Source organism: Hesperophylax consimilis, chromosome 12, assembly GCF_061612785.1.
Source record: "Hesperophylax consimilis isolate HC1 chromosome 12, BYU_Hcon_1.0, whole genome shotgun sequence".
Lineage (NCBI taxonomy): Eukaryota > Metazoa > Arthropoda > Insecta > Trichoptera > Limnephilidae > Hesperophylax > Hesperophylax consimilis.
In genome coordinates, this window is record NC_142847.1 from 11,465,082 (window position 1) to 11,488,939 (window position 23,858).

The window sequence follows — 23,858 nt, forward strand, 5'->3', positions numbered from 1 at the left end:
TAAGTTTGTCAATTTGATATTTTGGAAGGCTGGCATAAATGCCGTTGCAGTGTATGTTGCAGTATTGTAGAGTGGTGATTGCAATCTCTCTGTAGTAGTGTTATATTGCAGTATTGTGGAGTGGTGATTGCAACCTGTCTCAAATTGCGTTCCTCGAAATTTTAAATTATTGGCGACAATTTTTTGCTAGAAAAAGGTATTTTGTGTAAAATTACTATGCATGTACCATATGCGGTCATGCAGAATATTTTGAACCCTATCCCTATATACCATATGTGGGAATGCAGAATATTCTAAACCCTATTCCTATATACCATATGTGGTCATGCAGTCACATTTTGAACAGTATCTTGATGAAATATATCTAAAAATGAATATTAAATGTATCTTGTATCAAATTGTCAGACAGAAGAATTTTCACTGACTTGGTATTTCTATATAAAATTTTAAAGATTTAGTTGATAGTCCGGTATTGATATGCTTTCGGATTCCACAACGTAATACTAGAAGTCAGGATTTATTTCAGTGCAGAAATTCTGGGACTAACCACCATATGTATTCCTCTTTGCCCAGAATACTAATGAAGGGAAACAATTATACCAAGTCAGTGATTGGAAATCTTCAATTTATGTTTAAACAAATATAAAATGTTGTTAATGAAGCAATTCAGTTATGTACAATAAATAATGTAAATTTCCTAATATTCTCATGTAAAACCCCCGAAAAATGGCGTTAATAAATAAATAAATAATATTTTTCTCCGTAATTTGCACCAAATTATTCACAACGCGAGAAACACCGGGTACACGTCCGCTAGTATTTTATCATTATTAACAAACATGAAAAAGCTCGGTGCATTTTTGATAAAATAAAAATAAAATCGTTCAGGTAAAATCATAAGGTACTGACATATACAGTTTGGATCATCTTAAATAATATCTTTAGGTATATGGCGTTATATTTTACGTAGGTACTCACCGTAAGTTGCCGAGATAAATTTGGAACGCGTCTGCACTCTGTCGGTTTATTTGCTTCTAGCTCTGTTGGTCGCTTGATTGACAGTTTATGTCAAAATTTTGTCCGCGTCCTCTTCTGTCTGGTTAGTACGTTAAACATGCCAACACAATCATAATTGGCTGTTATTTTTAAATTAAGGTTAACCCCGCTGTTGCACGTTTTTAATTGCATATTTGGTAGTTCGAAGATTCTTCTCGTGTATTCTGTTGATAATTTTTTTTGGTAAAAATGTCCGGAAAACCCTGAAAATTATGTCAGGAATGAATTTATACCTTTCATATAATAATAATTGCATAATTTGTATAGCACCACAAGAGCGCTGTACGAGTATGACTTCCTGTGCTCTATCTAATTAAAATAATTATAATAAAATAACTGTCTAATTATGCACAGACAGATACAGAAAACATAGTTACACACTTCAGATAAACTGAATTTTAGGAGAGGGAGAGTGGGTGAGGGTTTTTTTAAAATATGAATACCACACAAGAGTCCCAACTACTCCAAACCGTCTGGAGCCAATGAGACTACTCCCCAATTGGATAGTGTTGAGTACCGCATACAAAATTTACATTTAATGCCCCATACGAAAACATCAATTTTTCGTCACCTCACAAAATATATTTGTCCCAACTGTTTTTCTTAAAACATAAATTTTTCGCCACCTCACAAAATATATTTGTCCCAACTGTTTTTCTTTGTCTTAATTACTACAAAAAGTGCCCCATACGAAAACATCAATTTTTCGCCACCTCACAAAATATATTTGTCCCAACTGTTTTTCTTTGTCCTAATTACTACAAATATTTTGTAGGTAATAAATGTGAGATGTTTTTTGGCACTACATTTCGTGTATGCTACATTTTATGCCGCCTCTCACCCCCAGGATACGAAAATATTCCCCTTTTGTCTCTTTTAACTCATTTGAGGTGGGCACCTCATTTCAGTATTTGAGTACCTCATACATCTAATTCTGAGATTGTGTCCTACCCAACACTAGTACGAAAGCAAAAACTGCTTGGAAAACCTGTAATATTCCAGAAACATCTGTTTTCTGTGGCTACTCTCTTATTTGCATTGATAATATACAGGTAGTACTATCGCCCGCGCGTGTGTGTTCATTTCGCAATGTTCAATTTTATTCATTTGTATTATTATTAAAACCTGGAAATGTATACTAGGGCCTCGATTCTCGACGAAGTCATTCCACTCGAACAACGAGTAGTTCGACCCACTCGCTGTTTTAGTGCAATGATTTTTGACGTTTGGCGTATGCAAGTATGTACCTTCGAAGAGAGTCAAGAATAAAAACGTCGACCAATCTATGTACTTTCGGCGGAGATTGCGAGCGGCCTGGATTGGAGAATTGATACCCAGGAAGAATAGTTGTTTATGGCAAGGTTTTTCAAACATCGGTGGGCGATGCATTCCCATATTCAGTTTAATCCGACGCGGAAGAATTGCATATTTTAATTTATTTATTACATTATTTCCCACTCTTTTAATAATTGCACCGTTTGTCGCGTTTTTGTTCTCCTTATTATTTTATGTGAATATATTTAATATTATATAATTTGTTTCTGCGCATGATTCACATTTTTTTAAAAGAAAGATAAACATTCCCGGGTTTCGAAAAACCTGACAATATTTGAAAATCTACTACCACCACAGTATGCAGAATGTTTTGCTTGTGTTGTGATAGAGGACTTAGGTAGCCGAGGAATTGAACGCACGACGTCTGGGTGGGACCTAGACGCGATGCCAACTCAGCCACTGACCGGTCATATCATTTGTACACGAAAGGTCACGCAGTAAGTCACAATCGGTAGTACCGGTCGGAGTTCAGATAATTATTGCAGATTTGCTTTATTCATCCTTCACCTGTTATAATATATGATTTTTACATTAGCGCAGATCCGTGAAAAATTACGGGATATTATAAATGACACTTGTTAAATTCAAACCAAATTTGAGTTCATTGATCGTGAAAAACATAACGAACATCACAGACAACCAACAAATCTACGATGAATTTCAAGCTCAATTTTTCCTCACTTTCAAATAATACCGAAATTCTTTCTTGAACAGATGATCAACTTTATTGAGCTGTCTGGGACCTAGGAGCTCTTATGTATGTTGGCCATGTTTGTGCTGCTTTTTTGGACATAATATATTTATTGGTATGCCAAGTACTCTCTTGGTTATTTTATTTGGTCACTGAATGAGACCATCTACTGACAGTAGATTGTCCTTAGACCGTCGTCCCACGGGGTCGGTAAGCAATCAAATGGTGGAAGGGTCTTACAGCACTCGGTTTTTTCGATTGTTTCCTGCTTTCGTGTAGGTACCTAAAAGCCTTTTGAAAAATTGTATTTATTGAAATAATAAATGATTTTCGTGTATTTACGAATGGAAAGAAACTCCATGAGATTTATTATTTGCTCGTGAATGATTTTTGCACTTCTCGAAAGCACAGAAAGGCATTTTTTTCACAAAAAGATAAGACGGCATAATACCCCAAAAACAAATCGCTATAAAACTTTTGGCTGGGCCCATATCTCAAATCATACCAGTAAATCACAAGTTTGACCTTTTTCAATTCATCTAAGACTGGATACCGAAAATTAGCCTTCCGGTTGATGCTAGAAAAATATGTTAAGAGACAAATCGCGCTATCTACTGATCTGCTTCATTAAGAGACAAATCGCGATATCTACTGATCTGATTCATTAAGAGACAAGTCGCGCTATCTACTGATCTGATTCATTAAGAGACAAGTCGTGCTATCTACTGATCTGATTCATTAAGAGACAAGTCGCTATCTACTGATCTGATTCATTAAGAGACAAGTCGCTATCTACTGATCTGATTCATTAAGAGACAAGTCGCGCTATCTACTGATCTGATTCATTAAGAGACAAGTCGCGCTATCTACTGATCTGATTCATTAAGAGACAAGTCGCGCTATCTACTGATCTAATTCATCAGTAATCAGTATATTGTGATATGATGCTGGCAGCTTACACCAATTGTTGCGACGTGCTGATATATTATTATCCACGGAGTCAGAGTCAAGGCATGGAGAGTAACCTATGACTAACCACGTGTGCACGTGTACTCTTCACAGTACCAACCTTCGGTCCTGTGCCTATATTATCTTGGTCGACTCGGTGTGATGTTGTTTTGCGTGGGGAGCACTCTGAATTAACTGCGTATCTATTATTCTTGTCATCATTACGGTTCTCGGACCAACTGGCAAACGATGAGTGCAGTGACCACCATTATTAGATAGTGATCATTATCTTCCCCATTTGCAATGGATGCAATCAGGAATAAAGAAGAACACAAGAAATGGTGTATTAAATTTGGGAGGCGGGCACTGGTATTCATTAGATAACCAATACCTCTGCCATAGATCACCCCAAGTTGTATGCTACATTTGGTGACTTAGCAAGGGTGCCCGGGTTCATTGGGTCGACTGGCCCCCAGATTCATAAAACATCATCCCATAAAACATTTTTTCTCTCCTTCCTTTCCTTGACATAGTTGCCGCACTTCATTACATAACATAAGCCCTGATGGATATTTTTTTATTACTTGCTGAAGTTCTCGGGAATAACAAAAAGGTATTGCAGAATATAACGAATATTTGCTTTTGCTTAGTGGCCGATTGGCCAAAAGCGTCTAATTCCCATCAGATTCAATCCTCCGCCATAATTGTACAAAAAAACAAAAAATATTATAAAGTGGCAATCTGTTCTCGTCACTTCGTTAAAATATAGGTATATTTGATTTCACCATTAAGGTATATAGATAGAGCTTACATTGGCCACTAGCCATAGCTTGTATGGACCTCAAACATCGGTCAATTGTCCGCTGTGAGATACCACGGGCTTCAGTCTGTTACCATAACTTTAAAATGGCGACATGCACGCTGAGATATTGTGCCCCCGTAAAGGATTAAGTCACCGGCGCACAGTGGACGGAATGAAGAAAAAACACGAATTAATTGTTTGATGGCTAAATATTAGTGCAATATTTTTTTTAATCTTATTAATGAATTATAACTATTTTTAAGTAAAAATATTAATTTATTATTATAAATGGCTTTTTCTCCATTTCGTCATTAATTGTAGTGAAAAATTCTTAATGTTTTTGTAAAATGTAGGGCTCAAAATGTTAGAACCTGCCGCTATGTGGTATTTTTGTGTTACGTAATTAATTAAAAACTATTTTAATTTCGCAGAAGTGGCATTTAATATACCCCGTTTTTTTAAGCGCTTGTTATATGATAGCGAAATTTCGCAAACTGTCAAAATGTCTTCATTTTTTTGTCACTAGAGGGCGGTAGTTGTACATTAATTAACATGTTAAAATGTAACATCACATGTGCGTTTGTCGCAAAGCAATGATCGTATAATATGAATGTGAAATATTAAGTAAAACAAACAACTTAGTAAAAAGGTATGACTTATTTGCATAACCTACTATTTTGGTAAAGCATTTAATTTGAAATTTTTTATAAATGTTTCATCATTCACTTGCTGTTGTCATTAGTGTTGAGGAACATTTCCGATACATATAGTTTGTTTTACACGGTGTTCGGAAACTCGTGGTATAAACGGTAAAACCCTTTATAGGTCATAAGGTTTATATTTCTTTATGTTTCCAAGTTATAAGCCCTTGGGTTGTAATCATTCTGAGGTAACGCACAGAGGTCTTGAATCGAACCAACCGCCCGAAGTTCGCACATGTTGAGTAAATTTACGAAAATCGCGTCCTGGTCAGTTTCTCTATAACATTATCAAAGCAGTTATTCCCCTGTAACGCAAATAAATAAAAGTACATTTTCCTTACCAACCTGTCGTTTTGTAATGAAAACAATAATTTTATATCATTTTTTTTAAATGGACACCGGTCAGAAAAAAAACCGCTGGAAAATCGAAAATTTCAAAAAAGCTAAGCAAAAAAAAGTTTTTTTCTGTTCATCAAAATGAATATAGAATACATAAATAAAACCATTAAGGGCGTATCGTTTAAAAAAAGTTGTCCTATAAAGGGATAACTTGTGAATAACCTTTCATTTATTGACAATTTTGGGTTATGACTTTTTTTATTTGAGCTTTCGTTTTCGAGAAAATCGAAGGTGGATTTATTTGGTGAATTTCTTAATTTTATATTTGATAGAATATCTATACATATTAATAACATCATTAATAAATTGACCTCGAGAAATAAAAGAAATTTTATTTTTTTATTTATATATTTGTTAAATTATTCTGTGTTATTTAGTACAACTAAACAATAATCTTTTTTCATTTATTCGTTACTTGAAGCATACCTTGTTTGGAGTATTTTTTCCGGCTGCCATGGATAAATCATAATATTGATCTACAAAGAGAAAAATAATATTGGAAATTTTTGGTTCAATTACCAAACGTGCCCTATGATAAAACGTTCACTCTCCCACTTGGTCAGAGCGCGTAAAGCAATTAATTCTCTCACACACACTTGCATAAAGATGCCGCCAGTAAACAACATGACGTTAGTGCTAACCGTTAGGAAAAGGTAACGCATATTAAATGTTGGATTTTAAAATATGACACTTGAAAAAATACAATACGTCAAATTTACATGAAAAAAGAGAATTTGTGAGTAATTACTGTTTTTGTAGCTTCATTAGATTATTGCAATGCTTCAAGTGAGTCGGTATTCTAGTTTTAGACCCATTAATGAAACATTTTGATGGCATTTTCGAAATATATACGCCGTGAAACAGGGAGCGATAGCTTCAGTACCGTTCACGGGGGCTTCTCACCCGTAATAAGTAAAATACTGTGAAATGTCTTGAAAATTTGGTGCAAGATGAAGTATTTATTTAATTGTTAATATCCACAGATATCATAACGATAATAAGAGGCCGTACTTCTACAGATGTGTGTATTATATACATATTTTAAATTAAAAATATTGTGTAAAAGCGTTTTTAATGCGATAATCATGGATCGAAGTTTTAAAAGTGGGTTGTATGGTGTATCAATGTTTTTATTTTTTATAGTCGAATGCCTACAACAACTACAAAAAAAAATAGGCAGACTGAAAAATAATAGTCCATTAATTGGTATAAAAAAATATGAAGTCTGAGAATGACATACGAAAGGTAGTATTAAGCCGTTTTAGGGAGCTGTTTTCCAGCAAATCACCATTATGCCCTATAACCCACTCTTAATGCCTCGAATAATTCTCTCCGGAGAATGCATATAGGCCTTCCTGAAAATAACAAAATTGTTCAAGGAAGGACAAAAGATGATCACAATTTATATATGACATTAAAGGTGAGACTTCAGTCTACAATACTTATATATTCATAAATGGGAACAAACGATGTTTTGTTTCTAAATGCTAATTGAAATATGCATTTTAACAGCAAAAAAATTCAAAAATAGTGTAAAATTAGATGTTAGTTCAAATCTCACACACATGATATATTGATATATAGTTTTGTAAATTAAATTAAGAATACCTTGAGGAATGTCAGCCATAAGAAACTTTTGTAAATATATCCAAAAGTCACTTATTACACAACCGTCTCTGCTCACGCGTAGGAATGAACTGAAAAACGCGATGCCGAACATTCAACTTACGACACACTTTGCAGCGTTGCCAAACTTCCATCAAGCCCTATTGACATATTTAAATTAACACATAAAATGCAGAAACTATTGTACTACACTAAAAAATATATAAATATTAAAAAAATTAACGTATGCAAAAACCACTTAATTCGCGTTTTTTTTTCCATTCCGTCCAAAGTGCGGCGGCTCCGTTCGTTGAGTTCGTTCGCGGTCGGTGGGTTTAGGGCGACATCGACAGCCGCCACACCCCCTTCCTGCTTCCCGCACGGAAACAATATTTTACACTGATTTTTCAAGGAATGTAGTCTCTATTTATATATAACTCAATGGATTTCGCATCACTTTCGTGAATACTTCCTTACAAAGCAGTACAGTAAAAAAGCGAGAAGTTGTGTCATTACATTAAATTAGCATATTACGTTATTATTTTTAATAATAATGTGTGGTGTTTCAGGCGCTCGTGTTTGTTTGTTTGTTGTTATAGCTGACCTTGTCCCTAGAAGGACGCTATTCCCAGGCCGCCCACGACCTACGAAACGCCACTGGATTATTCACAGCTTGCGGCTTGACGATCCTATTATGTGCATATTCGTATCAGGACTTTTTTTATGTATAAATTAGGATAAACTGCTCATCTCTGAATAGGGTTGGCCGAGCAGGAGGGCCGCGGTATCTTTAAGGCGATGCACTACGTCGTGTAATATTTTGAATCGAGCCGCTATCAATAACACACCTTACGTAGATGGCGACAAGTCTTAAATTCCCGCTTAACACCATCCACCTGTATTGATTAATGTAAGAAAAAAACATGGCCAAAATGTGAATTTATTTTATTTTGAGGATGTTCAGGCACAAATATTTAAATGTTTTCCGATCATTTTATAAATAACTAATTAATTAATTTGCCACATTATAAAATAAAACCATAACCGAAAATGGGTTCGTAAGAAGGAGATTTTGAACTTTAAAGCATTTTTCATAGGCCCATACATTATTTTTTTCTGGGCTTATAAAAAGACTTATCTAAAAAATACTCGATTATTTCAAAGGCCAAGATGTATTCAACTCGCAGTATTTAATTAAAGCATCTGAAACATTTCTAGGCGACCAAATTCAAACCAAAAACACATGATTTCAAATTACTACGTAGTGCATCGCCCCCGTATCTCATTCCTGTCCCCAATTTATTTTCTTTCATTCAAACCACTCTCTAAACACTCCTGGCACTAATAAGAACAAACTTTGAAATTATCGGGGATTTCGGTCAGCTACTTTTAGAGTTTTGCGAACACCAATATAAGCAGGCAGAATTTTTATTTATTACTAGCTGATGTGTTTAGTCGTGTTTGGTGACTAGAATAGCCGGATACTTCCTCTTGTCTTCCTCAAACGTCCTCTTCTTCTTCTTCTCATTCCCTTCCCCACACAATATATCTACCCCAATTGGGAATGCCATAGTCCCACTGACTCCGAACATTTGGGACTCTCGTGATGTATTCACATAAAAAGAAAAAAAAATCATCCCCCAAAAAACAAGGTTTTTTCCTATAATATATCTATTTTTATCAATAGCTGAGTATACATCTATTATACATGTAACGTTTAATCCTATTAATAAAAGTAGAACATTATTTTTAAAATGAGCCATGAAAACAATTTTTCTGCTTTATACCCACGATAGATCCTTATTATGAAAATACACTAGCCGCCAATATGGAGTTATGAATTATTAATAGTCATCACGTTATTTATGTACTTGCGAAAATGATTATGTTTCAGTTCGGTTTTACTTATGACTTGGTCAACTGGAGGTAAATATTGTGAAGCCATTCACGTGGTTAGCGCGCTGATTGAACCGTAGATAATAGAAACAAGGAGGATGGGTCATCTTATATTATCCCTTCGGCGACCGATGTACAGTTGGAAGACGTTTATACACGAAAGCGTCTTGTTCCTCTGCCAAACAGCTCGACTGTGGAAAGATTTGCTGGCTTTTGTTTATCATCCTTTCTAGTCTCTTTAAAACCCCGATTCCCTCATTCCTTTAAAAGTTCCTCCACAAAGCATTTCTAAAACATAACCGTGTGGAGTTGTGCGTGTTATTATTAAAAAAAACAATAGATTAATAAATTGACTGATTGTAGCAGTTTTAAATCGATCTTTGATATTTCACCTGTCTGTGAATTTGTTTCAGAGTTCTGTTTCCGTTTTCGAAAATCTGCCTTACTTTGAGTAGATGGATAACTTTGACTACAGTTCAGCAAAGATTTCTTTTTTCAGATGTGAAATCGCCGTGTTTATTTACATTTTTTTATTCGTATTTTTTCAATATGGAATCGCCGTGTTTATTTACATTTTTTTATTCGCATTTTTTCAATATTTATTTATCGTTTCTTTACATTGTATCTTTTTTTTAAAGTTAGAATTTTTAACCTCACTAGGACAAGCCTGTGTTGCCGTGTTTATTTAGATTTTTTATTCGAATTTTTTGATATGGAATCGCCGTGTTTATTCAAATTTTTTATTTTGGAATTTTTTAATATGGAATCGCTTTGTTTATAATACGTTTAGAATACGTTTATTTTTTCATCCTTTTCTTTTTATAATGTAAATTATTTTTTTCTCTCTTTCTTTCTTCTCTGTTTTTAAAAATAATAGTTTGTTACATTTTTCTTGCAATTAAATATCATGGTCACCCTACATGTTTACAACATTTTACTGTAATGAATTGTCTGATAGGTACCATGTAGGTATCCAATTCGTAGAAACGTCAATGTAACAATATTGTTATCTTAATATACAATAATCTTTGTGCTATTAATTTTTTTTATTTATTTTTTTTAATTTTAAATTAAAAAGAAAGACAAACATTCCCGGGTTACGAATAACCCAACAATGTTTGAAAATCTCCTACTACCACCACAGAAAGCCGAAAATGTTGCTTGTGTTGTGATGGAGGACCTCGGAGCCAGCCGAGGAATCGAACACGCGACGCTCGGGTGAGACCCAAGCGCTATGCCCACTCAACCACTGACCGGTTATTTTTACCGACTATTTTTTTTTTATATTTTGTAAAATTATTAATATCAACACAGGCTTGTCCTAGTGAGGTTAAAAATTCTAACTTAAAAAAAAGATACAATGTAAAGCAACGATAAATAAATAAAATTTCGATTTTTTATTCGTATTTTTTCAATATGGAATCGCCGTGTTTATTTAGATTTTTTTATTCGCATTATTTCAACATTAAAATTTCACATTGAAAAAGGGAATCTTTTTTAAACCGTAGTCAAAATTAGTACCTACCTGCCTGAACAAAGTTTGAAAGAATTGTCATTGAGATAGTGACGTTTCGTTGGACAAATTGTATAATGTCTTGTTTGAAATTTTTTAAAATCTTACATTAAATATACGGTTTATAATTAAATACTTGGGTATTTAAGTATATACTTACAAATCTTACAGTTTGATAGTAAATTTTGGTTTTAATTTTTTAAATAAGAAAATTAGTAGCATACCTTTTTAGACGTGAGTTCTGCTACTGTTCACGGAACGTACCAATGTTATGACTAGATACGTCTTTTCCTAGAACCAGAAACATTCGCAATTAGCTCACGTGATTTGTTGTTGTTTCGATGACAATAATGATTTAGTTTGTTTCGCGGAAGTGTCTCTCGTGTCGGAAATCGGAAGACCAGTCTAATGGATCTCTCGAAAGCAGTGACAATCTGCTCTCCAACAATCCAATCAACCTCATGGCACTGGGCTTTAGACATTGGGCGGTTGAAAGTTAAATGTTGAAAGTTGGATGGGTGCCAAACGGTGCCAAAACCAGCCAAGCCGAGCAACAAACACAACAATCTAAAGATCTACTTCTTTGTCATATGTTTCATCATCATGATTTGATAACTCCCTTTGTTTTGTTTTGATTCTGACGTTTTTATTTATTTTGGCGTTGTTTTTTTCTTCTTTCGATTTCGAAATCTGCGCGTCACGGTCGTGCATGTGTTTGTTTGTTGATTATATGACGTCGCAATCGAGCGTTCGCTCTACCTTCTACCCCCGCTGGCTTTGTATTCCTTATGCGGAAAATCGGCCACTCTAGACTCCACCTAGAAATATATTGCACGGTACAACCCACTCGGTGTAGCGTTTCTAGACTCGGGTAGAAGCTTCTAGAACGTTCCATGATGCTCTGTACGGAGCTGTGCGCGTCATCGAGAATTTTCCGCGGCGTTCCAGAGAGCGGAGGCAGCAGCAGGCGGCGCGGCGACCCACGCGGCCGGAGATATTTATAAAAGTAATGGCGAACGCGTTTTGGCAGCTAGTCGACTGTCGAGACTCAACTTGTGGTCGCTGACGTCTCCCGCTTATAATCCGAGCTTTATCCCACCGTGGATTCGAAAGTGTAAACACAGCAGCGTGTTCGCATCATCGCTCGGTACCTCCTACCTGTACCTGCCTATATCTTGCTCCGCGCGCAGGTGTGCCGGCCACCTATATATGGACATTTTGCCCAAAGTTTTTACCAGATAAGGATAAGTGATTGTGTTGTGAGCTTCTCAATTATAGCGAGACTGACTTCAAAATAATAATATGACAATGGAATCTCCAGTAACGGTAGCACCGAATGTGCCCAATTTCGTGTTGTGTGATAATGTGAACGTGGAACCAGACGTAAGACTCTTATTTCTCTTTATTTAATTGAGGAGGGGTATTTTGTTTTAGTTGTCCTTATGCTGTCAAAGACCCGTGCCAAGTGTTTGGAATTTATTTGTCTTCGTTTGATTGCTTCTGTTTGTTGTTGGAAATGTAAACACCTGAGCCTGAGAGGAGCTGACGGACTGCGTTCGCCGTCACTTTTCCGCTGACTGTGTGTTTTGACAGCTGGCTGTTGCGTGTTGCGGTCGCATCCAACGTTTTCCTAATTAAATTGTTGTTGAGACTGGAGGAGGTGATGCTTGGAAAAGTCCTCATGGCTCCCGCAAACTTGCGGCTTTTCGATATTATTGGACAAATCTGAATTTACGAGGAGCATCGTTATTTTGTTTCTTTATCTTATTCGAGTCGAATAACTAGATCAATATAATATATTATAATTTGTTTAATTATATCGTGGCATCTAAAGCTAAGCAGCATTAATTACCATCGCTTCATTTATTTAATGAAGAATAAATAATTATTTTGAGCAACTTTTTCAAATAATGAGAAAATACGTCTTCTTTGATTTTTTTAATGCAATTAAACTAATGTTATTAAGAAATATTAAATTATAGATAGACAATATTATAAAATATTTATTGTTTCATAAAAATTATTGTCCTCGCTGTTATCATTTTTGAAATTGTTTTCGTTTTATATTGGTTATAATTTTATTTTCGATACGTTTAGATTTTTGATGGTGAAAAAATTAATAGTGAAAATAGTAACTTTAAAAAATATATCTTCTAGCAATACATCGATAAAAATGACATCGTCGTATCATTTTCAATAATAAAATGATAATGGATTGTTTTCGTTTCCAGTTAGCATGTATGACAGAATCAGTTGATAGTTTACGACTAATTTCGTTTGATTCTGTTATATTCTCTTTGCGAGGGATTTCCAGGAAAGTCCGCGACTATCATCCATATTATATCGCCTATTGACAGTGATGAGAATAGATATAATAATATGACGTTTATTTGCTCTGGTTCTCGTGTGGACAGGAGATGAGATCACCTTCAGTTGATAATTAACAACAAGCAGTGACTAGAAATTCGCAATACAGGTGGGAAAATGGAAGTGCATCCATATTTGGAGTTTTTGTAGTTATTTTTTTTTAATTCATTTAAAATTTCCTTTACAATAATTTTATGTTTTCTCGGTCACCGAACTAGGCACAGACAGCCCTTAAAGCTTTTATATGTATTTTTTAATTCTTTGAAACACACAAAAGGTTATTTTCATTATTTTGTTTATTATTCTTGAAAAAAATTACGATAATGGAGGACTTATGTTTTATTTTTATGTTGACGAATAAATTTTCTGTAACAATTTAAAATGTGCCATTTTCGATTTGCCGCCAAAACGACGTTCGTTTTTCTTCGTGAATTCGGGACCAACTGTTTAGGAATGTGCAATTTTAGATAATTTTTAAAATAATATACCTTCCACACACTTTGAACGTTATTAATAGTTAATGAAAATGTCCCTCATACACATTGTGTTATAGATTTATTATTACAATATTGAATTGCCGTTCTTTGCAAACTTGCAGTGCACACCGTCGAAGGAGATATTATGTAGAAAAATGCTATTTTATTTGCGCAGCATTATTTTTCTGATTTTTTTAATTTGAGGGTTAGAATGATAATAAATTATTTTTAGTGAGATTTAAAGTCAGTTAAAATATAATGAAAATATTGTAAATACTCCTAGTTTTTTTTAATCGTGAATATCGCACAAGAGTTCCAACTGCCCGGAATCTATGACTACGGCATCCTAGTTTGGGGTTTATCGCGAGGCTGTGGGGGTAGGGAGGGGAAGGAGATGGGAAAGAGGAAGGTTTGGAAGTAAGTACTTTGCTGAATATTCAGACTTGGTCACCAAATGCATCCGTTTCAAACAATGATTCGTTTCGGTATGGTGGTCTTTCTGCCGACCAAGTATTGATTATTGATTTCCAGTTCGCCGCTTATATCGCGAATTAGAGACACAATAGCGCGTGTTGCTTTTACGTCTAACAGATGGCGCTGTTTAAAAATACATGTTTTGCCTGTCACAGGTGACATCTATATTTTATTATATATTACTAAAAATATTAAAATATATTTTATATGTATATGTAATATATCATTATATTTTATATACACGGTGTCCGGAAACTCGCAGTACAAGCGGGAAACTGGAGAATCTACACCACATGGGGAACCCAAAAAAACATAAAGTTTTTTGATTTGAGTATTTTCAAAAAAAAAAAAAAACAAAAAAAAATATTTTTCGGCTATTTTAGGGTTAAAGTTTTTTCTGGTGTTTAGGGTTGAATAACAGATGTTTTAACCCTGCAGAACAGAAATATTTTATGATTACACCGGGTTAAATGAAGGGTGATTTCAAAATAATGCTTCAAATCCGAGTTTCTTCATTTGTTTTAATTTCAAATAGTTTTAATTAGTTGGGTACTTTGATCTTCAGTAATAATTTATAAGAATTTGATTAAAAAAAAAAAAAAAAAAAAATCAACTTCAAACTCGATTTACTCGATAACGAAAGCTCAAATAAAAAAAAAATATACTACAAAATCGACTCCAAATGTGATGTAGATTCACCAGTTTCCCGCTTGTACTACGAGTTTCCGGACACCCTGTATAATGTATAAATCAAGAACTTTCGGAGATTTAAGATATTGAACAAAAGAATGTTTACATTTTTATTTACATTTCATATTCGCATTTTGGCTCGCTCCTCTCAACAACTGTTTCCCAGAACATTGCCTTTTAAGTGGAGGCAATCCATAATCCATCTTTCGTCCGCCCAATAAGTCCTCACCTACTTAAATCGACGATACTTTCTCATAGAGAATGTTTATGGTCACATCATTCTTTTTTCAGCAATTGACGTTTGGTGATTTAAAAAAAATAGTTATTATTTGTTTTATCTTTGCAAATGATGACATTTCAGTCACACATATTTTATAGATTTACTATGGCTGAACAGTTAAAAACCCTTTTAAAGTAGTTATTTTCCGACATTATGTCCGGGTTAAATCTTCCCTACAGGAAAAACTAAACCCTTCCACAAACTTTTCCACAAATGATCATCTAGTCAATCCACATTATGCAAGTGCATTATATAAGCATAATAAATACAAAATAATACAAGAACAGCACGTCAAATCACCAGAGATCAAATGGGAAAATAATTCACCGACTCCAGATATTTTCATACTCTAAATAATATTTGTCTTAACTCTAACATTGACATTTTTTCGGATTCACTGCCCAAATTCAAATGTGACATCATGTCAATAATTTAAACTATTCAATGTGCATACATATAGACACACATACAAACATTACACACATCACACACACACCTATAAACTACACACGTCAACTGGTAATTAAGGAATAAACATACCACTTAGCAAACATTACAAGGAAACATATCATTGGTACCCAACATGAAATATCTTATTCCTGTATATTGTTTCATCTCTGTAAATCATGTACTGTTTGTTTCTATTATATAAAAAAATATATATAATAATATCGGAGGGTTCGGCTCGGTAGAACTTCAAACTAGACCTATAAATCCTACTGATCCCTCAATATAAATATTTAAAAAATCTTTCGTAATTTAAAATTTTTTTTTTTTTATGGGATTTTCATTGCAAATGGTGACATTTGAAATATACATATTTTATAGATTTACTATGGCTGAACAGTTAAAAGCCCTTTGAAGATGTTTGAAAGTTCTTTACATTCATTTCGATATTTAAAAAAGTTTGGACACAGGACACGCCCATTGCCCACAGCACACGAATGTCGATTTATCGTTTCGGCGATTGAATGTTAATTATTATGAAGTAAATATAAAAGTAAATTAGGTCATTAATTATAGTTTATCGTAACTCAAACGACTTTTTTTAAAAATATCTTCTTACTTATTTCAATTATTAACGATGATACTTTCGTTCTTTCGGCGCATTTGTTAGAATAAGTAAATTCAGGAAAATTACTTTACAACAGTTTAACACTTTCTCTCGTCTTTTACAACATTTAAGTAATTTTTACTATTAGCATTATTGTGGTAGTATTTATGCAACGAATATGTCGAAATATTACAATTTCAATACATACTACTTATTACACAACTCTTAATTCATTTTACATATTAAATTGTGTTTTTGTTTAACTGTATTAGTTATCTTGCCTATCCACTCCATTCAGTGGGATAATCTAAAAGGATACAAATGGTTTAGCAAGTTCGTTCCCTAACTCTGGAACAGCAATGTTTAATATTACCATAATACTTTGTTTGATTAAGGTTGCATAGCATTGTAATTAATGTGTGTGCCCCTACATTCAGTTGGTTAATACACATTATTTAATGTTCTTAGAAAAATGGTTCCTTAGCATTGCTTTGTGTGTGTTGCCCCCACGTTGGGTGCCAATTTTCCCATACAAATGTAATATTATATTTGATAGAAGTTGCTTAGCATTGTACTTTGTGTATGTAACGTCACGTTGGGTGCCAGCAGTCCATACAATTAGCAGTTTCTTATCAGTAATTGTAATGTTTCAGGGCAGGTTCCGTGGCTCCCCGGAGCCGGACGAGGACGCCGAGCTGCAGGGCACCTGGGAGCAGTTGGCGGCGCGACACCCCGAGCTAGCAGGGCTCGCAGCAGGGCGCGGGGGCACCTGGGGCGCGCAGAGGAAGCGCAGGGGCTCCACTGACAGACCTAACACAGGTACACATGCCTTTTTTAATACTGTACCCGAGCTACACCACTGGAAGCACCCATCATATAAAATGCTCCAGATGTAATCATTGATTCTGTGTCTTTTCTTTCCATTTATCCCTTTCTATGTGCTTTGTGTCTCGAGAAAATACAATATTTTAAAGTCTGCTGAATATTTGAACCTGAATAAATTTAATTAACAATTCCATAAAAGTTTATTGTTGTTAACCAAAATAATATCTTCATTTGTTTATCCCTACATAAAAAAATATAATTTTTCTTAAATTCTTTTCAGAGTTTGCACGTGAACCCCGTGGCAGAGACGTTCCCTTCAGAGATCTGTTCTTCGACGTGCCGCCAGAGTTTAGAGAGCAAATCCCCTCCCGGTGGAACCACCACTTCGATCCTGAGGGTGATTTCCCAGAGTCCCACTCCCCTCCCCGACCCGCCCCCCCGCAGTGCGCTAGCCACAGTGCGCACCCTCCACACCCTCCATCCCCCCCACAGCCTGCCACTGTCGATACAGCCACCCAGACCTTCCTTCCAGAGTCCTCTGCGGCACCACCCCAGGAAAAGAACCCCAACCTACCGCAGTACGGCCTTAGGAACACCGTAGACCTTGGTCAGAAGACAGCTGCAGAGGGAGAGGAGGCCGAGCGAGGCCAGAGGTCCATGTCGGCCCCCCCGGAGAGCCGCTTCCCCCCGCGGCAGGGGAACCCCTTCCCCCCGCGGCAGGGGAACCCCCCGCAGCCACCCCCACCCCCCCAGCAGCCCTCCCAGCAGCCCGCCAGCCAGCCCACCGTCAGACACATCCCCATCTTCGTGGAGGGACGGGATGAGCCTGTCATTAATATAAACAAGGACACTTCGGCCAACTTTGCCGAGACCAGAGCCACCCCTCCCAAAGAGGAGTTCTACCAAAACCAAGAAATGCCCCAACCTTTTCACCCCACCCCTCATTTCAACCGCGCTTTTGGTTCTCCATTCAAAGGCTTTGGAGGGAGGCCCAATGCCAGCGCTTTCACCCCCAACAAGGCCTTCACCCAGGCCAGGGAGCCGCCACCACAGCACACCTTCAAGCCGTGCGCCCCCCAGACGCAGCAGGACCACCACCAGCAGCAGGCCCCCCCTCAGCAGCAGCAGGCCACCCCTCAGCAGCAGGGGCCCCCTCCGCAGCAGGCGCCCCCGGCCCCGGAGCCGCAGCGTCCCCTCCCCCAGCAGCCCTGTCCGAACGATCCCATCCTCAAAATACAGCTCATCCAAAAAGATGTCTTGGAACTCATGACATCCGTGGAAAACTTTACGGGGCAGTCCAAGAAAGACAAAGAATACATTTACCTAGACGAAATGCTGACAAGAAACCTCATCAAGCTGGACGACATCGAGACAGAGGGCAAAGAGAACATCCGCCTGGCGAGGAAGGAAGCTATCAAGTGCATACAGAAGTGCATCGCCGTGCTGGAGGCCACAGCTGAGAGCAACGCCGAGAAGGAAGCCGCCAAAGCCAAGATGGATCTCGATCCGGCGCCTCCTCTGGCCAACGGTGACTCGAAGAGCTCTGCCAGCTGCGAGGAGGGGGAGAAGGTGGCTGTAGACGACCAGAACGCGGAAGTGTCTCGCGACAAGAGCAAAGAGAAGTCCCCAGGGGCCGGGGCACCCAAGGGAGCTGAAGCTGCCCCCATGGAGGTGGAGCCTTCGTAGTGGCCCCAGCTACAACCGACCGACCAACCACCTCCGTTAGCTTTAAGTATTATGTTTGTACAGAGTTTGATGTATGTTCTCTTTCTTCTCTTATAAAAATGCAAATACATGCCTTGTTTCATTAGAGCAATACTTATTATTTCATTGCCACAGAAAGTGGAAAGGTCTACCAGAAGCATCTAGATATAATGATGAAGTGTTAACTGCGTGTTGACCATAGATCTTCCCTTGCACAGTGACAGTAACAGTGGATAGTAGTTGTACATTGTCTTGTGTAGAAATTGCACAAAATTAAATGGTTAACTTCCTTCCTACCGCATGGAATGAAAATATAGCTGTTTGTTGGGTGCGGTACACAGTGGAATATGTTCCATGTTAGTAAATGAATGTAATTACTGATGATTGCCTTAGGACTTTTTGTCCATTCACTGATTTATTATACCTTGGGTCAATTCCAATTGACTAATTTTTAAAATACTGTACTTTTTAATAATAGCGGTGATATATGTATAATGTACAGATGGGTCCTTGCAGTGGTGGGCGCTGATCCATATAATATTTCACCATGTCGTAATATATTAAAATTAGTTATCGACGTGCCCACAAAAATGCCCTGTAGTGGGAGAGACTATCTAGCGTATATGTACCAACGCATAATACAGATTGACTTTATTGTCCATCAGCCTATTTCATGAAACTATTACTAAGGTAGGTAGTTTAAACCTTTTTTTAAATGTACAAAAAAAAAAAATGGTGCTAGGATCACTTACTCCACGAATGTGTGAACACATTAAAATTGGAGTTTAATTTTGAAAATTCATTAGATGAATTACTTGTAAATTCATAAAAAATCGCAAATAGTTTATAGTACCACTGTGTGTAGGTACATATCACCGCATTGTACTTGGCACAGTTGAAATTAGTTCAATTATCGCTACGGTAATTAGTGTCACAATTGCATACTTTTCGATAAAATGCTAATTTATTTATTTTTAATGTAAAAGTTGTTATTGGTGTAAACTTTGAGATTTAATGCCCAACAGATATAAATTCATTTAGTTACCAATCCATCCAATTGAAACTAGAAAAGTTTTTGTACAAAACTGTTGCCATATGTATTGACAAATATGCTTTGTGGTTGATTGATAAAAATTATTAATTTACTGTAAAAAAAAATAGTATGTAACTATTTAAACATTTCAAATCAAACGTTTGAGATTACATATCTCATCTTTTCCCTCCTCTTGCCTGTTCTATAACCCTTATAATGTCAAGCTTTGATGGTGACTTTTCCCAAAAATTCAACTATTTAAATAGTTATCCGTGTGTATGTAGAAGAAAATATTATGTAAAAGAGTTCAGAGTTTCGGAATCAGTTTGAATTTCAAAATATTATGTAAAAGAGTTAAGAGTTTCGGAATCAAGTTGAATTTCAAAATATTATGTAAAAGAGTTCAGAGTTTCGGAATCAGTTTGAATTTCAAAATATGTATTATGTAAAAGAGTGAGTTTCGGAATCAGGTTGAATTTCAAAATATTACGTAAAAGAGTTCAGAGTCTCGGAATCAGGTTGAATTTCAAAATATTATGTAAAAGAGTTCAGAGTCTCGGAATCAGGTTGAATTTTAATCATTTTTCTACCCGATTCACCAACATGTATTAATTACCACAGAGTATGCAATGTACAATGCAAGTTGCATGGCAAACCAGATATTATAATCTTAACTATAAATCACAATAAAATGAAGCAGAAAATAAAACAACAAACTGTGAGCTCTTGCATCATGAAATTTTCAAATCAAAATAAAATCAGCTTTGTGGGTCTCAAAAATTTCTAGATAAATGCAACATTATAGTCACGAGATATCTATTAAACTGTAAAAAAATATAAAAGTGTCAACAGGATAGGGATTTTGACATTCATTCTCTCTGCCTACAATATGTTTACTTGTTAACTCAAATAATATCATTGATATTTGTCTTCTCGCAAATTTGATTGCTCATTCCTTGGCATTCTAGGGTTAAATATTAAAGACAGTCAGTTTACAAATATGTATGTAAATCCATCACACAATCGCTACAGAGCAGCGTGATTCAGCCGCCACGTACAATTATCGGTCTGTGACTTTTCAATGAGCCAGACACGTAAGATTGAACATTGCATTACGTACAACATCTTTTTAACTTTTTTCCACGATTCTTTCGGTTTGGGAAGCGCAGCATCCGATGTTGAAATTTTGTAGAAAAAAAAAAATATATATATATATTTTCAGTTAATACAACATCTATGTTGTATTTTTCAATCTTACCTCTCTAGCTCACTGAAAAGTCACAGACCTACACTGCCACGTGCACCTTTTTGCACGTAAATCGATTACGCGGCTAAGACGCTAATGTCTATACACCTGCGATTTATTTACACACAAAACGATGTACGCTGCTGAAACAGGTATAGCTGAGTAATTAGAATTCTAATTATTTCATCAAATAGCGAAATGCTAATTTTTAAAAGATGCCATTTGTTTCAACTTAAATATTGTCATTCCAAGTGAAATCCACCAAGTACATTTTTTATGGAATTGTTGCATTCATTGTAGATATTAGCTAAAAGTTTCTGATAAAATACACAAAATAATGGTTTTTTAGAATTACCTCTACGTTTAGTACAGGGTTTTCCAATAAGAGGTGTTATTTTGATATTCAATCCTAAAAGATCAATGGTTTCGTTGATTGTGTGGCACGTAGCGCCGTTTTGTTGAAAGTAAACGTTGTCCAGATCAATGTCATCCAATTCCGGCCATAAAAAATCATTAATCATCTCTCGATAGCGCAATCCATTCACCGTAACTGTTGCTCCAGCCTCATTTTCGAAAAAGTAAGGTTCAATGACTCCGCCGGACCATAAACCGCACCAAACAGTCACACGTTGAGGCTTTTCAATAATAACTCTTGGGTTTTCCGAGCCCCAGATGCGACAATTTTGCTTGTTGACGAAGCCACCGAGGTGGAAATGGGCCTCATCACTCAAGATGATTTTTCGATGGAATTCTAATAATTAATAATAGTGAATTTTAATAATTTCAATGCGTTGTTGAAGCGTGTATCGTTCCATTTTTATTAATGGCGTAGTTTCTACTTGTCAAATGTTAAAAAATGACAGCTTCAAAAGTAACATCTACCGAAATAGCGGGCTATTCAACATAACACCTCTTATTGGAAAACCCTGTATTATTTTCTTTGCTTGGTGGTTTAAGCATTCACTAATTTCGAGTCAAAACTGTACTTAGTGGATTTTAGTTTGTGATCTGACAAAAAAATCACCAACTTCTCTAGAATGTAAATAATATATTTCTTGTTGTCTTTGGAGGTTTCATATAAATAATTACTGGAAATATCTGTGAATTCTGTGCATGAAAGTCTATAGAGTGATATAGTTTTAAAACACACTTATATATCCTTACATGCGTGTTTCTTTTATGCACTTAAGTATTCTTATGTTGCGTGTGTTTCTTTTACGCACTTAAATATTCTTATGTGCATGTTACTTTTACACACTTAAGTATTCTTATGTGCGTGTTTTTTTTTTACACGCTTAGCTTTGTAAACTTGCCAACCAACGTCCAACAGCCATAACTAAGCCATGAAATGTAATTCAAACGTTCTTATTTCAATTATTGATATAATATAATACCAGGATAAAAATCTTATATAATTAAAAAATAATTTTTTTGAAGAAATATGAAATATTTAAAAAATTTATTGCTGGAATGAAATTTTTTTGTACGTTATACCAATTTATCAGACTACTTTTTTGATATTTTCAAGACTTCTCCAAACAAAAGATATGTATTTCTTCTTTCTATGTTTCTTATAGAAGCTCTGCATTATTTCAGCAGCTGTTGAAATGAAGTTATTTATTTATTTTCAATTGATGTTTATTATATTATTATTTTTATTTGTCAATTTGAACTTATTGAAATAAAAAAAAAGAAAATTTAAATATCTTTGTTTTATTATTTTTGTACAATTAATTAATACAGGGTGTCCGGGGTAAAGTGCACAGACTTCGGTAGGTGATTTTACATGATAGTAGAAGTAAAAAAGATAATAATGATTTTTTTCTGGTTGCAAACGAATAATTCATTTTAATATTTTAAGGCATAACTTGCAAAAAGGGTATTTTCATACAATAATTACATTAACACCATCTATGAATAAACATATAAATTTATCCTTAAGGTTAAACGTCTCATTCATTATTATCTACATGTTCATAGATGGCGTTAAATAAATTATTTTATTAAAATATGCTTTTTGCAAGTTATGCTTTACAATATTAAGACAAATTATTTGTTTTCGCCGCCCGTATATACGCAATATGAATACATATAATAGTTTTGTTTGCTTAAAAACTCTATTCTTTCACGAAAGGCATACAAACACAATACTGTATTGGTGATTCAATCCAATTTTGTATTTGTATGCCTTTCGTGGAAGAATTAGTTTTTATATGGACAAAAATATTTATTCATATTGCATATGTACGGGCGTAAATAAATAATTTGTCTTAGCATAACTTACAAAAATTGGATTGTAATGAAATAATTAAATTAATGCCATCTGGTAATGCGTAGATTATAACGTATGTTGCGTTTACCCGAGAAAACACTATAGAAATCTTTTTAGCAATTCCAGTGGAGAAAACTTGTACTTTAGTGGAGAAAACATACCTTTAAAAAAGTTTTCAATTAGGCTTTAAAAGTTTGCCTTCTAAAATACTTCACCCAACTCTCTCAAGCTTTAGATTATTCTATCAAGATTATTACATTTTATTTATCCAGTAAATTATTAGATATATCAGGGGTCTCCAAACTACGGCCCGCGGGCCGCATCCGGCCCGCCAGTGTCTTCCATCCGGCCCGCGACATCTTATGACCAGTGTCATCAAGGACCCGCGACAGCTAATGGCTAAGACCTTGCTCAGAAGGGGCGAAAACTCCGCGATTTTTTTCGTGCGAATAAATAAATATGCTCGTTGGCGAGGTACCTACTTGGCACCA

The 23,858-nt window shown here is 35.6% G+C and overlaps 1 protein-coding gene across 2 annotated transcripts in view; it reads left to right on the forward strand.

Moving 5' to 3' along the window:
• The window catches only part of LOC149419137 (BAG domain-containing protein Samui-like), a 61,802-nt gene extending 39,025 nt beyond the window's left edge, over window positions 1-22,777 (forward strand). Inside the window, exons 1-3 of one of the 2 annotated variants that reach the window (XM_089638122.1) lie at window positions 11,479-12,329; window positions 16,941-17,106; window positions 17,393-22,777. In XM_089638122.1, coding sequence (XP_089494248.1) covers window positions 12,249-12,329; window positions 16,941-17,106; window positions 17,393-18,798 — 1,653 coding nt within the window. In that variant the 5' untranslated portion in view covers window positions 11,479-12,248 and the 3' untranslated portion in view covers window positions 18,799-22,777. Of the gene's footprint in view, window positions 1-11,478; window positions 12,330-16,940; window positions 17,107-17,392 lie in introns of those variants that run through there. The other variant, XM_089638123.1, reaches the window with a different exon arrangement.
• Window positions 22,778-23,858: the final 1,081 nt, after the last annotated feature.